The 16,623-nt window shown below is 32.5% G+C and overlaps 1 protein-coding gene across 4 annotated transcripts in view; it reads left to right on the top strand.

The window, feature by feature from the left end:
* LOC127719516 (uncharacterized) overlaps positions 1-16,623 on the top strand; it is a 43,074-nt gene that overhangs the window by 10,649 nt on the left and 15,802 nt on the right. For all 4 annotated transcript variants that reach the window (XR_007990349.1, XM_052225672.1, XM_052225691.1 and 1 more), the window contains exons 3-4: positions 3,944-4,161; positions 16,357-16,573. Coding sequence is in view for 3 of the 4 variants with exons in the window: in XM_052225672.1 (XP_052081632.1) it covers positions 3,944-4,161; positions 16,357-16,573 (435 nt within the window). In the remaining variant the exon portion in view is untranslated. The remainder of the gene's footprint in view (positions 1-3,943; positions 4,162-16,356; positions 16,574-16,623) is intronic.

Below are 16,623 nucleotides of genomic sequence, written 5' to 3'. Positions count from 1 at the left end.
CGAAAGTGACATTCTATAACCGAAAGAGATATTCTATAACCGAAAGTAACAAATTATCTCCCTTATTACAAGCATAAGTATAAACAAACTATATATTTTTGGAATCAGTGTGAATAAAGCTATCATATGAGACCGGAAGTGACATTTTCTAAACCGGAAGTAGCCATTTTTCTCTCTTTTAACAGGCAAAAGTATATATACACCATATATTTTTGGAATCAATGTAAATACAGCTATCATATGAGACCAGACATGACATTTTCCTAACCGGAAGTTGGCAATTATCTGCCTTAGTTCAGGCAAAAGTATATAGAAACCATACATTTTATTGAATCATTATAAAGAAACCTATGTTTAGACGCCAAATGTAACTTTGAGTAAACCGGAAGTAGTTTCTTATCAATTATTTAGAAAATTTATGTTGAAAGACCTTCAATTGTTCTCTGAACAATTGGTTTTTGATTTTTTTTTCTTGTTCTGCCACTTTTATTTCTTGCGTATAATTTTGTTTCGCAAGTTGTCGCTTAGATGTTTGGTATATGATATCACATAGTTTATGCCCCTTTGAAATTGACCCTGCTTAAATGAATACTTTTCTTTGTATGAGTTATCTATCCAAACACTGTTTTCCTTGTGAGTGCATCTCCTCCATACTGTAAAAGAAAGCGACAAATTTATTTTACCAAATTGCTCGTTATATCCTCACGATGTTTTGTTCAATTTTAACCGAAGCGATTTGAAGACTCCATATGAGAGTTATTTCCCCTTCTGTATTTGACATAAGGGATATATAAATGTATAGCATTAATGGTAAATGATAGAGACCTAAGGTATATTGATTTGGGGTCCTTTGTTTACTAAAATGAAATTTAGGTCAGGTCAAAAGTCAAGGTCATATTCTAAATTTTGACTTTTCCCTGCTATTTGATCTTCTCTGTCATTTTTAAAGATATATATGAAAGGACTAGTGCAAAATGTTTGCCTAATTGTGATGCAGATATGATACATTTGGTCTGAAACAATCCAATGACATCTTATAGGAGTTATTGTCCCTGAAATGCTTAAATTTAAGGTTATACAACTTGGTACATGATAAAGCCCTAGGGTCTTTTGCAAACTGTAGGTTTTACATATGACCTTGGAAAATATCAACTGGAAGTGACCTTGCGTAAACCGGAAGTAGCCATTTTTGCACTTATTTCATAAGTACCTAGAAACTATATATTTTTTAAATACGTATACATAAACTTATCATTTGAGACCGGAAGTAACCTTCACTCAACCGGAAGTACCTAATATCTCCCTTATTACAGGCAAAAGTATATAGAAACCATATATTTTTGGAATCAGTGTAAATAAAGCTATCATGTGAGACCGGAAGTGATATTTTTAAACCGGAAGTTGACAATTATCTCCCTTATTTCAGGCAAAAATATATAGCAACATTTATTTATTGAATCAGTATGAAGAAACCTATGCTTGGACGCCAATAGTAACTTTAAGTAAACCGGAAGTAGCTTATCATCAATAATTTAGAAAATTGATGTGGAAAGACCTTCAATTGTTCTCTGAACAATTGGTTTTTAATTATTTTTTTTTTCTTCCGCCAAATTTGTTTCTTGTCTGTAAATTTTGTTTTGCAACAGGTCGCTTAGATATTTGGTATATGTTATTTAACAGTTTATGCGCTTTTAAATTTGACCCTGCTATACCGAACTAATTTCTTTGTAAGAGTTATCTTCCCGAACACTGTTTTTCTTGTGTGTACATCTCCTTTGCAACCGTAACAGAAGTTGACAAATTAATTTTTCCAAATTGCTCGTTAAACCCTCAGGATGCTTCCGTCAGTTATAACTGAAGCGATACTGAGACTCCATATGAAAGTTATTTCCCCTTTTGTATTTGACATAAGTGATATATGAATGTAACTCATTAACCGTAAGTGATAGTGACCTAGGGTATCTTGATTTGAGGTCCTTAGTACACCAACATGAAAATGGTGTCAAGGTCAAAGGTCAAGGTCATTTTCAAAATTTTGCCCTTTTCTTGTGTGTACATCTTATCTAATACTATAAAAGCTACATATAAAAGAACTGATGCTAAATGTTTGGGTTGTTGAGACGAACAAATGGTACATTTAGTCCGAAGTGATATGATTATACCTTATATGAGTTATTGCCCCTTAAATGTTGAAATTTAAGGTAAATCAAATATTACTTCACTCTGAAGCCATAGTGTCTTTTACAAAGGGTTAGGTGACAAACCGGAAGAAGCTTTTTTGCACTAATTCAATGATTTTTTTATTTTTGATTTTTGGTGTTTTAACGCCACTTTTTAGCACCGCTTTTGGGCTATTTCGTGGCGGCCAGTTTTTATTGGTGGAGGAAGCCGGAGTACCTGGAGAAAACCACCGACCTTCGATAGGAAAACTGACAATCCTAGTCAATTAAGATTGGAGTCGAGTGCACCCGCACGAGCTGGGTTCGAACTCACAACCTCAGTGTTGACTGGCTAGTGATTACAGTAGTAACTACTTAGACCACTCGTCCACCGAGGCCCCACACTAATTCAATTAAAAAGTATGTATAAACTTTTTTTTTAAATCAGCATACAAAATCCTTTAAAATGACACCTGAAGTTGCATACTTTAAACCGGAAGTACTTTATTATCTCCTTTATTTGAATGAAAAGAATATAGAAACCATATATTTTCATAATCAGTGGAAAATAAGCTATCTTATGAAACCGAAAAATGACATTTTTTTAACCGGAAGTAGCAAATTATATCCCATATTTAAGACAAAAGTATATAAAACCATATATTTTCAGAATCAGTGCAAAGAAAGCTATCATATGAGTCAGGAAATGAGATCTTCCTAACCGGAAGTAGTCAATGGTCTCCTATATTTAAGACAAAAGTATATAAAACCATATATCTTTAGAATCAGTGCAAAGAAAGCTATCATATGAGTCTTAAAATGACATTTTCTTTATCGGGAGTAGCAAATTATCTACCATTTTTAAGTCAAAAGTATAAAGAAACCATAAAATTTTGGAATCAGTATGCAGAAACCTCTGATTGGACGCCAATAGTAACTTTGAGTAAACTAAAAATAGCTTTTTATCATTCATCTAGAAATGTAATGTGGAAAGATCTTCAATTGTTCTCTGAACAATTGGTTTTTTTATTGTGATAAGGTCCGTTCCTCAGATACATTAAGTAAAACGTTCACTTTATTTGGTTTATATATAGATTGTAAGGTGTTCATGTCTGTTTGGGAAAGTTCGTATAACTTTTATAAAACTCTTAACACATTGTTGAATTATTCGAAAGACTAAGGATTTTTTATCCCCAGGCATAGATGATCTTAGACGTATTTGGCAAAACCTTTCGGAATTTTAAGTTTTCAATGCACTTCAACTTCATACTTGATTTTGCCTTCCACCTTCTTGAATTGATTCTAGCAGTAATAATGAGTTTTATGTAGACGAATTGCGTATCAGGCGTACACATTTATAAGCCTGGTATCTTTGAGTTTTTTTTTTATTTCGTTTGCATTATTCCCTGATCAACATTAAATAAATTAAGGCGAAAGTTTATCGATATTATAATCTCGTCAATCGATTAAAGATAGACAAATCAAGGTAACAAACAATAACTAAGGGAAACGCATGAACACCGAATGGCGATAGACCGGGTGATTCGACAGAATTAGGCATGCATAACAGGGCACAATCGGGAAAATGACAGATCAGACGACTGTGCTGGTATCGAAATATCTAATGCTGCGTAAACATGTCGCAAGTGAGCTGAGATACATACACATCGTATTGTAACATACAATAATAACCAGTAAGCAGTCAAGATGTTTGAAATGGTTATGGTGGGATTATGTCTACATGGGTACACTATCAAATATTAAAAAGTACAATTGTTTTATAGGAAACTCGAAGTCATCGAAAATGGATCTTACTCTAATGATTTGTTTACTGCGCAATTTACAAAAGATGAAATTAGAGGATTCACTTCCAGCAGAAGCTTTGATCAGCGAAGAAGCGGATTTATCTCGGATAAAATATTATCGGAACTGGATAGCTCATAACACAGCTGGTTATATTGATAAAGAAGATTTCCTGGCGATGTGGACAAATGTTTGCGAGGTAAATTAGTTTCCAGTATACTTATAAAGTTGTATCAAGATCAAACTATCAAAATAGCTTACAAACGAAAATATTTGGGGTATTTAATTTGTATTGAATGTATTTCTACCAAGCCTTGGCTGCAATTCCCTGCACAATGTTCGCTGTACTGCCATAGGTATCCAATTTCCCAAACGCATTATTTATTCATTGGATTCCACAATGATTTTGTCTCAGGTATACTGGCTAAATTCAGTTAAAGAACCGTGTGTTTTGTCCAATGAGTTCGGTAATATATATTTGTATACTTCGATGCCTCAGCAGATAAATAGTTTGTTTTTGAGATAATGTGCTAATCACGAAAATACAGTACATGTAGCTCAGCTTTGGTGCTAATATAATACATTATAAATGTTGCCAGAAAAAAATAATTTCCGTAACAAAATTGAAAATGCAGTACGGTTATATATTTGTTAACGTCGTAACGTTTGTCTTACGGATGTTTTAACCCAGAGGATTGGTCAAAGAAATTTTTGTCCAGATGCACAACTTAACCAGTACAAACAGTTAGGTAACTAGTGTTTGCGCACTTACATCGGTTTTAACATACTTTTCTTAAATTTTCTGTCGATGAATAAGAAATAATTTAAAACTAACTTGCTATTCCTTTAAGATCGCTTTTGTTGATATAGCTCCTCAAGTCTTCGAGTATTTATACATCCTTGGCTTTTAGATTTTACAATTTGTAAGATTTGTTAGTTGCTGTTTTGTTATCACACATTTCACATATCAAATTTTAAAACTACAACAACCGCGCACAGAAGAATAGTTTGTTGTTCTTCAATTTTTGTATTTTAGAATGTAATTTTTCTCTGAACTTCGAATTTAATTGGGCCTCTAAACTTCTTTATTCGAGCGCCACCAATTTACAATTTTTAGCAGTTTATTTTCAACAAGATAACAAACATTGTACGAATCAAACGAATTTATGACATATGATTATGAATGGTTTATGATAAATAAAAAAATGCACATATTTTCTCTGAAAGTTCTTTACGCTAATCAATTTACAAACAGTTTATGCTTAGCATTAAAGTGAGCTCAATACCATTTTTGTTACATGTAATAGTAAAAATGTAGGTAATTGTATGTGTTGAGGATCTCCATTTCCTTAGGAATTAATATAAAATTGATATAATAAAACAATGGAAAATAAGGATTTCTATAATTCTATTAAAAGAATAATCATCTATTCATATTAAATATATACCAGTGTCATTCTCGTGATGAATATAAAATATATGATCAAAATATAATAATATAAAGATTATGATTGTCTCAAAAGTTATGCACTAATTAATATGAAAAAGTTATAATGCTTCATCTGCATACTCAACTGGTGTCATGTTGATATCATGGAGTCGCTGGTTTAGGTCAGCTAGCCTGTTGTCATTTTCAATGTACATTTTTTTGCGTTGACGACGTTTACCACCTGCTGAGTACTGGATTATTCTAAACTCAATAGCTACTTGCTGTTTCTTCAGTGGTTTTACCAAGTTGAAGATGTTTGGGTGTGGGTGCTGTCCATACATGATTCTTTAGATTATGATGCCTATCTTCTAAGTGGTTGTTTGTTCGTGGGCCTACTATTTCGTAATGGTTCCAGCTAGGGGTGGCGGTTACACTCAACCCATTATTCTGTGACATAGTCGGTAAAGTTAACTCTAAAGTGTTGATGTTTGTGTAAGTTTCTTCTAATGCATTCACAACCAACCATCCTTTACATGATACATTTGTACAAGTGGGAGAAATGTTGCACGTCGAACAAATCTGTTGATGTCATTGTTGTTCTTGTAGTGGGTTTGAAGACAAATATCATGTGCCTTTCTCCATATACACGGGATATAATAAAAGAAGCAACCTTTGCCAGAAATACCAGGAAAAGTGACATCTTGTTGTAGATCTGACATTTCGGAAGTTTTCTTGTTTATATAAATGCGGGATAAACGTTTTTGTTGAGATTGACGCTGTTTACAAGTGAAGGATCGTCGTTATAAGGAAATAAAGATGAGGCAGATTTTTAATTGTCAGTAATACAGGTATATCCTACGTATACACAAAGACATATAATACAATTATTGTATTATAGACATATAATTAAATTATTGTATTATATGCCTCCGGTATACATACATTTACGAACAGATAACTTTTTTTTATTTAACGCAATGTTTCTTAAATCAAAAGACTGTGAATGTAATATTTGTGCGAAATGTAGCATATATATGTACCACTCAGAAACGTGTCCACCCCCTAAACGTGTCCGATTCCAAAAAAATGTGTCCATATGACGTCACTGAAAAAAGTAAAATAACTAAAAATACCGAACTCCAAGGAAAATTCAAAACGGAAAGTCCCTTATCAAATGGCAAAATCAAAAGCTCAAACACATCAAACGAATGGAAAACAACTGTCATATTCCTGACTTGGTACAGGCATTTCCTTATGTAGAAAAATGGTGGATTAAACCTGGTTTTATAGCTAGCTAAACCTCTCACTTGTATGACAGTCGCATACAATTCCATTATATTGATAACAGTGTGAACAAAACAAACAGACTTAATAGGTAAAAATGTCAAAATGAGGGGTACAGCAGTCAACATTGTGTTATAATTTTAATCACTATAAAAACAAACAAATATGTCAACAAAGAAAAACAGAATGGCATAAAGACAAAGCACATAAGCAAACATGAAAGACAAGAATACAAAAAATGACCACAGCACAACAACACAATGGCGGGATGCATAAGTACCGAGCCACGCCAAAAGTTTATTACCAAAAATGGAATACACAGAAAAGGTAAATAATTTACAAAGACAAATAAAAAAACACTCTAAAACATGTCTCGTTCTTAATGGGCACCAAAGCGTGTCCTTTTTATGAAAGAAAAATCGTGTCCATTTAAATATGGTCAGTTAATAGAAAAGAAAGTATATGGGTTATCCATCCATGACACACAGTCAGTGTATGCACAGCAAAAACCACAAACAGCAAAGGAACAGCGCTTTTATTGATGTTCTTTATCTCAAAGTCACAGTGAAGGCCTTCAACACGAAACCCCCCAAAAAGACCCTCTTACCTCACTGCAAGTTTAAGACGGCCCCTAGCACCAGTTTGAGCAGAATGTAGGTCTTTTTCCAACCGGAAGTCCGTTTGGCTGTGCGGGATGTAAAAGTACGTAGCCACGTCCGGTCAGAATGTGGAAATTAAATTCGATACCTCCTGTGGGGAGAGTGCCCCTCTCTCTGCATGTTAAGAACCCTTGCAACAATACTTGTGGTGTCCGTCAGTGGAAGGCAACATTTCTGTCTCTATCCAATATACCCTCATTTTCCAGTGGCAGTCAAAATTTCCCAAACCTGCATTTCGAACGGCCCGTATTATATGAGGGGTATGAAGGGATATCATCCAGTACAGTGCAAAATGTGATTTTGGCATAATCATGTATTAATTGACATATATATTAGTAACAAATTATAATTTCATAACATATCTTTCTTTTTTTTTGGGGGGGGGGGGGGGGATTCTACATGCTCAACGCTCTTCAACTTTGTTGTTAGCTGTTTTATTACGAGCTTCACTGATGAGTGGAATTAAGACAACCGCGCGTCTGACGTACTAAGTAACAAGCCTAATATTTTTCATGATTTGTTTGTAATGATCACTAGGTCGATGATACTTCTGAATGAAATCACATTGTCCTTGAGGGTATCACCAGACCAGTTGTCAGCAAATAAATGCTGGTATGATATATAATGGTAATGGTCAGATTTACTGTACCTGAAATGTAAAAATCACTCGAAACACTAAGGTTTACTATCGCAGGTATAAGTTAGCCATATTTGGTTCAGTATTTTTTTACATAGTAATAATAAAGCTCTTCAACTCCGTTATTGATTTAGCATTCGAACTGTTTTGATTCGAGCATCATTACTGAGTGCTATGTTATGTTTGGCCTAATAAATTATAAAACCTGGAATCTTTGATGAGTTTTTACAAAGACTATGTTGAATGCACTGCAGGTGGACTTTCTATCCTCGAGTGTAACACCAGTCCCGTAGTCAGTTTTTACGTACAATATTTTGGTCTAGGCATCTTTAATGAGTTATTTCAACTGGTATTTACTACACCTTTTTTGTTGGCGTCTTTGTTAGATTAATTTGTTTGTTTGTTTGAATTTTTTAGTCAGGTTTTGTTGTCTAGGATGTATGTTTACACACTGTTGACTGCTAGATCCCAATTATTGCCACATCAACCTATTTGGGCTGCTTACCCAATTTTGGTAATACAACGGAACTATAAACAAAAGTCATACAAGTGGGAGGTTTAGCTAGCTATAAAGCCAGGTTTAACCTTCCGTTTTCTTCGGAAAAAGCCTGTACTAAGTCAGTAATATGACAGCTGTTTTTCACTTGTTCCGTTGATTGATAGCATTTAATTTTGTCAGTTTTTATGGACATCCCTTTTTTGAATTTGCCTTGGAGTTCCGTTTTTTTGTGTTGGTTATACTTTTTAATGCTTGCTTGGACTATTGATACATGCGTTTTATATAAATGTCGTGAACTTAAAACATTAAAATCACTCAAAACACAATTCATTTATACCACGGCAAAATGGCCCAGCAAGATATTGCAAAACTTTTGTGGAATATTTTTTGTTTCTTTTAACTTCTTAATTGATCTGGCATTGCAATTATTTTAGCCCGAGCGCCACAAATGAGCCTTAATCAGACTTAATAAGAAGACTGGTGTTTTTGATGAGTTTGTTTTATACTCATTTTCGATTAAGTGAAATATAAGTAGCTACAACAACAATAAATTAACTCATGTTAGCATCTTTCTAAAATAAAGATTATATTAATGAATTATTCGAAAGGCGATAAATCATATCTATACACAAGTCATAAGTAGGCGACCCCGAGGCTATTTTGGAATAATTTGCGGGAATTTGAAGGGTTAAATCAATAATTTCAATGCCATTTCTCCTCACGTATGACTGAAAGACTAATTGTGAATAAATTGTGAATGTTTTGCTGACATTATCAATTTCGACATTAGCACAGGTCATGCATACAGTTACCTCCGTCTAAAAATTTCAAAACGGTGTTTGATAAGAGTCTTTTTTGTACTATTGTCAGGAGAGGACATGAAATTATGAAGTACTGAAAATGTGCCATATATTTGTAGTACTCGCAATTAGATATTTGCGGAAATTATGTTTATATCTAGGATTTTATTTAAACTTTCTATTGTAAAAAATAATTAACAGATATAAGACTTGTGTCAAGGTTTTTTTTTCATTTGTAAGTTTTCCCTGACGACAAATAAAGGCAGCGCATATAGTTATAGTTAAAACAGATGTCGATCGTTGTCTAAGATGCCGTTACAACGTACATGAGAGAGAGAAAGTTTCTTTCACATACCCCGTCTCTTGAGTTTGATATATATCCATGCGTAATTTGAACGAACATATGCACATGTATGATGAACGTTACTCTAAAAGGGATACACATATATCAAGCATCGGGGATGAAATATGTTACAAAATTTTGATATCTACTCAGTAGTTTGTAATGTTATATGCAGTTGAAAGGTAAATATGCTTGGTATTCATCAGATACTTTTATACTTAACACAGACACTATTACGTAAATGTTCGTTCACACTATCACATTTTTACAAATGATTTTGATTCAATAAACCTGCATCACAAACTTTAATGGAATAGAAATAATCCGTGCTTTGGACGGGTCGAAACCTTCATTCAGATTTGATTGCTTGATTGCTGTTTGCTTAATGTCCAGTGTCATGTATATGGACGATAATGAATTAACAATCAATACAATATGTAAGTCGACTCGGATGACGGGAAATAAAATTGGACTGCCACTGGAAATGTAGGTATGTTAGATAGGGGTAGAAAAGGCCACCTACGAATACTTTAGAGAGTTGGTCATATGTCATGTAGCGTGCAAAAATCGTGGTACTCTTCCTACACGAGGAATCGGTGTTTACATGCCGATTCCGATCGTACGTGGTTTCGAAATCATTCATCCTGCGCATCTAAACGAACGCCCTACTAAACAAAAGGGTGTATAAAGCATGTGATGACGACACATCATTTTCTTCTTCTCAAATACATATAACATTTCAAACTGCTGAGTACTGTTAGAAAGGGAGTAGTCCCGAGATGAACATACTTCTATACCTGGTCAACCCTTGGGGTTCATTGAATTTTTTGAAGAAGATCTGAGAAGACATGAAGGCGCTTCTGGGTGACAAGATATAATTTGAGTTTTTAATATGAATGTGTTTTGTACTTTTTTTTATTTGATTCCAGATTTGTAAAATCCACTGAACTGGTGGTCACAGACCTTTTTATTGGTTAAAATACATTAAAATTAACGAAATTACAGTTATTTTATATAGGTTATATAGGGGAAACTTAATGTTTTGTTTTGTTTTTGTGTCTTTACTTTAAAAAACTTGTTGTGAAATTGGTCCTTTTAATACAAGCCGATAAGATTTTTTTGTCCTTTTTTTCTGTATATCTCAACACTCACCACCCATGTTTGTCTCTCAGTAATCTTACCTTCTCATATCTTATTGCACTCTTCTTACTGAAGTTTAGCGCTGCACCAACGACAATTTCAAGAATTGATTTACATGTATCGTGCAGTTTTTTGTCAAGTGATGTTTATCCTGCTAAAAGTACATACATCATCTTTTATTTGATGAACACACGAATGATAGTTGATGTATACACTTTAGGAATAGACAAATAATCTTTACTTGGGGAATGTTTTTCTCTCGGGACGATCTTTTCTTTCGACTTGAATCAACTGTGTTTAATTTTTGTTCTAATTTTCAACAGAAAAGAATAATTTTTAATTTCCCTTTTGAAACAAATATTTTTTTTTCAAGACGTTTCGAATCAAACAGTTTATTAAAATAAAAACATGCCCAACAACAAATAAAAGATGCATTGTAGACGCCTTACTACATATATCTTCACTTAATCCTGTTCTACAATGATAGAAAAACCAATGATTCTAGCCTTTTTTGTAGACGTCTATTCATATTTAAACTTTTTAGGGTACCCAAGATTTAAAGACTACATATTAATGTAATTAGTAATCCTAATCGTAGCTGTAAGTCAAATTCCTTAAATGTCTTGTAAGAGTTTTTTTTATTTAACACTATAAATTTACGATACTGAATTTCTACTAAAAGACAAAAGACCAGTTATTTTTATTCCATTTTAAATACAAAATAGGTACAATATCTGTAAAGTACTTGTATAGTACAATATTCTGAAATTTAACTGGTTTTGCATACTATTCAAGAACTCAATTGGTACAAACATTGTTTTTGTACTTATAAAGGTACGTACACATTTGATGCTTGCTGTAAAACAATGGTACTTAAAAGTTGAATAGGACCTTAATGAACGCATTAAAAGATCTTCTTATCTGAAATTATCGAACCAATTTAGATAAAACTTCACAAGATTGATTTATGGGGCAGCTCAGTTTCAGTAATAAGTCTAGATAGTATAACATCGAACAAGGATATTTTGGGTAATAATAGAATATACACAAAGATAACTGTCTCATAATTGAAAACTATAATAGATACAAAATTCATGACTTATTTATTAAGATGTTCACAATATAAAGATCTACGTACTCTGTGATTCTACAAAAGTAATCAGTCGACCTCTCCTAGGAACTATTGCCACCATTTGTGAAATTTAGGTATTAAAACATGTCTGGCTATTATCGTGAACTATAATAGATAGACAAAAACTGCAAACAATTACATCTCTTCAATACAAGATCTACAAAAAAATTAATTGACTGAACCATTTATCGAATCTTTGTACAATAATACTTCTTAAAAAAATGTTAGCCCGAACATTATTGATATACACATACAAGATATCAATCGTTCAGAGAACGATTTAAAGTTTTCCAACTTACATCATATGCACTTGATAGAAAAAAAATTGAAGAAAATACACCTGGTGTCAGGAAAAAGTTTACCAAACACTGATTTTAAAAATACATAAATTGTGTACTTTAGGCAATAGTAGTATACCGCTGTTTTTTTTAGTGCAAAATTGATAGGCAAGGGAGATAAGTAAAAGCAACGGGTACCTATATTTTTTGGACTAAGAAATACTGCCCTAATTATTTGTCTTTAATTCTAGTAAGGTTAAGTTAATAAAATCAACTTTTTGAAGTCTGTATGTCGAAAAAGCAACCATTGTCGCCTATGGAGATATTAATTGTTTTTGCAATTTTTAATCATGTGAGATAATCAGCGACTTCCGGTGTACTCAAGTTAATTTCAAGTGTCAAATACAAGCTTACTTTACAGTGATTGCAAAAACATATGGTTTGTATATACTTTTGATTGATAAAAGGGAGATTGGTGTCTTATGAAAAATAAACTATTTCTAAATATAGACAAAAAAAAGTTTATACATTCAATTCAATAACTAGTCGTATATAACATTAATATGTGTGCAAGTTGTTATGAATTATCAAGAGTTTGAAAGGAGACTGTAGAAAATCTTGATCACTTGAAAAGTTTTGTGGTGGTTAATTTAATTCTTTTTGTTCGGTTTAAATGGATGTAGTGGATCATTAAACAGTATTCACACCGGCTTTTAACATTTGCGTCAACACCACACTTTTACTGCAAAAGAAGAAGATATGATAAGGCCTCTTTTTTGTCCTCTTGAATTCAAAAATCAAAAGTTATAATAAATTCACCAAATAACATACTTCAGATGTTCATAAGACATAAGACTGTCAATCACCAATATTTATATTTTAAAATTTTGTCTTACATATTTCTATTATGGCTTCAAAGATTTTGTTCAAAATTTAAAAACTACCAAATTAGCCTCATTTTGAGAACTTGTCATTGATATTTAAGTAAGAGTATTGGCTTTACCGTAAAAAATATCATGCTACACAATGTTGTTTACAAGGATGGCATGCAAGAGTGTGTAATAAAAACCGTTTTGGGAAAGTTCTTGGTTGATATCTTTTTTTGACCAAAAAACAAACCTGTAAAATGATTATTTTAGGTCATACATGTCGATTTTAAAATGGTTATGAAGTCATAGCAACATCATAAGTTACCTTTTTGCACTTGCACTAAAATATCCAGAATATATCGGTCCGTTCATTTGCAATTTCAGAAGCCAGATGATGACTTTTATCAAACCTCATCTTTTGCAGAAATTAAAGCAAAAAACAAGCTACTTGTGCTTTTAACCAACTTTCCCCGTCCAAATTCCTTGAATTTTCCTTCTTAGTTTCATAGTACATACTTTTCCCGTGTACCAAGTAACTATGGGTGAATGATCACAAGGGTATTTAATTAAGATGTTAAGAACAATAGGTGCCACTGGCTATTTTGGGATAAAATTGAAATCATTGGTTTTAAAAAATATCTTTTAAGACAAGTTACTATCATTTAAGTAAAGAATAAATACGATTCTTAATAACTTAATCAGGGTACAACGCAAATCTATAATTGTGGTAAAACTAAAAACTAAAAAGTATGCACTTTGAAACCATGTGAAGAGAATATCAAGCAACTTGATTGGACTAGAATTTTATCATATATACTTGACGAAAACAATAATAATGTCACATAAAATAATGATGATGGCGATAATTTTTTCAAACATTCTTAAGGAACTTGAGCAATTTCATCTTGAACTAAAAAAACAATCTATGATAATGAGTGAAAGGAATGTGCTTCTTATATCTACATTTTGACGTAGCTTAAGTTTTACTTTGAAATTAACAAAATAATTCCAAAACCTGGAATCTAAAAAATGATCTATAATCATTGATTGTTGCTTTTGCATGTCTATCAGGCTCAGATATACTACCTATGTGTCGTATATTTATATAAGTGTCTATATTAACACAGATTTAGTTTTACTGTGAAATTGATAAATGCTTCAAAACATGGAGAACGCCCACTGCCACTTAACTATACATGCCTGTTTTTGGGACAAATTGTTTTATCGTCTTACCATGTAAAGAAGTAGATATCTCTTTATCTCAATATATATTCGAACACCAGCAGCTAACATCTCTTCATTTTGGAGTAAAAGGCCTTTTAAGGTGGCTCGGGAGTCTTCCTCCATTTTGGATTTCGAAATAGCAGATAACGTTGGTCTAGATCTTTGATGAAATGTGCAAATTTTGAGAGTAGTATGTAATTTATGTGTAAGACTTTTGATGTAAATATAGAAAGTTGTGGGTTTTATCATAATTACGGCTGTAATTCCTAAAAAAAACACCTTATTTGTGATTGATAATTTTTTTTTCAACTTTGCCAAATAAGGGGAGATAACTCAGATAAAGTAATTTTTATAATAGAAAGTGTTGTGAATTTACTTATTTTAATCTGTAGCAAGAAAACAAGTTCCGTGACCCCATTTTTTCTTTTTCTTATCTGAAAGCATGTTATAAGAGCTATCTTCTCACATTTTATCTTAAAATTCTATCATGTAGTTTTCTTTTTATCACACACAATTTGATTTTCCATGCATAATCTATACAAAATATGACAATTTTGCACAACCTGTAGCGTGAAAAAAAGTCCGGTGACCCATACTTTTTATTATATTTTTGAAAAAAGCATGATAAAAACTTCATTATGACAAATTATTAAAAAATTCTATCAGTTTTGATTAAGACGCCCCAGCCACCTTAAAATCATATTTTTTTATGTTTGTTTGTTATATGTTGGAGCTGTAAATATAGGCTAAATAGGATAGGCAATGGAAAGGTACACAGCCTCTCACACTAAATTTCATAGTATATACATTTTCATTGACCAACTGTTACCTCTTTAATCCGTCACTGAAATGAAGTCCTTAGATTATATACTAATTTTTATTAAAAATAATTTTTTGGCAAACTTGGCGGTACTGTAGAAAGCGGCTTTGACTTTATGTTGGAGAAATTTTTACCAAGTAAGTTTCTTCCCCTGATGTTATCAGAAGGCGCCTTAGTTGCAGATTGAAAGTGGCAGGAACATTTGGAAACTGAAATTATACCCCGCATCCCTCCCTGAATAACTGATTTCAATAATAAATTTTTTTTAAATCATTTTAAAATTGACATATTTCAACTTTGTTTAACTGGGGTATTGTGAATATTCAACATACATTTGTAAGGCACATACATATTTTTACTTAGTTTTACAAGATGTCAGTGTTATATTCGAATGTAACCCCATCCTTGATGGGCGAACGTAATCCCATCTTTGATGGAATGGGTCAATAAGGTTTTTGTCATTATAAACATATATGTTGTTTATAACTATGATTTATTGATTTAATACCAAACGGAGGACATTCCAATGTAGATTTCACATATATCAATATGATGATGTACAATATATACTTTGAGCTTGCGCCTTTGTATATTATAAAACAAAATTGTCATATGTATGTAAGTTGGAAGCTGCCAGGTTAGGATGAGTTTAAGAGTTAACATTGAAAGTAACACTTGTAGACATAGTTCAAATATCTGTTTCGATTTTCCATCTTTTTTTGTTTATGTTATCATCGAAATAAGAGAAAATCATAATATTTTTTACTTGATTACTGTCAACTGTTTCGTGTAATTCATCAGAAAATAAGAACATTGAATCTTGATGTTCATGGCCATTGAAATGTTTCACTGTATATTTTGACATATTCGTTAAATATCAAAACTAAGAATCGAAAAATGGATTTAATGATTTTTCTTTCAGTAATACTAAGTTTAAATGGAAAAGATTAGCTCGATTAGGCTTTATTTTATCAATAATGGATAAATTTCTGAATCATATTCCTTATACATGTTATACTGTAAGTTCATACGGTTTCGTATCAATTTCAATCCTTAACGTGACTGTAGATACCTGATGAATAGTAGTGTACAGAATTAGGTGGTTGTTTAAGCTCACAAATCGGAGGGTCTAATTACGAAAGGAAGTGTTATTGATAAAAGTCGTCACAATAATAGTTTTAGTACGTTAAAAGGATACCATTCACCATCCGGGCTCATGCTACCTTTTTAACGAATGTACGCTGATCCATTGTATCTCAAACACAGATTTTGCTTTTAAGGCTATTCAACGAATTGGCGGTGCATCGTTTAAGACAGAATGTGATGTTTTGATGTCATCCAATCTTGACAGTTCATACAGAGAAGTATATGTTTCCTTTGCACAGCAAGAGAGAAGGTTGGAAAAAGTAGAAGAAGAATATATTAAAGTTGATGAAGAGTTACAATCTGCCAAGGAAACAATATCTCAGTTAGAAGAAAATAAAGATAACACAAAAGGTAATTGTTACGTACATCTGAAATAAAATAATTGTGTAAAAGATAGGTGG

The sequence above is a fragment of the Mytilus californianus genome, unplaced genomic scaffold, assembly GCF_021869535.1.
Source record: "Mytilus californianus isolate M0D057914Y unplaced genomic scaffold, xbMytCali1.0.p SCAF_1, whole genome shotgun sequence".
Lineage (NCBI taxonomy): Eukaryota > Metazoa > Mollusca > Bivalvia > Mytilida > Mytilidae > Mytilus > Mytilus californianus.
This window is presented reverse-complemented; position numbering and strand designations above follow the sequence as displayed.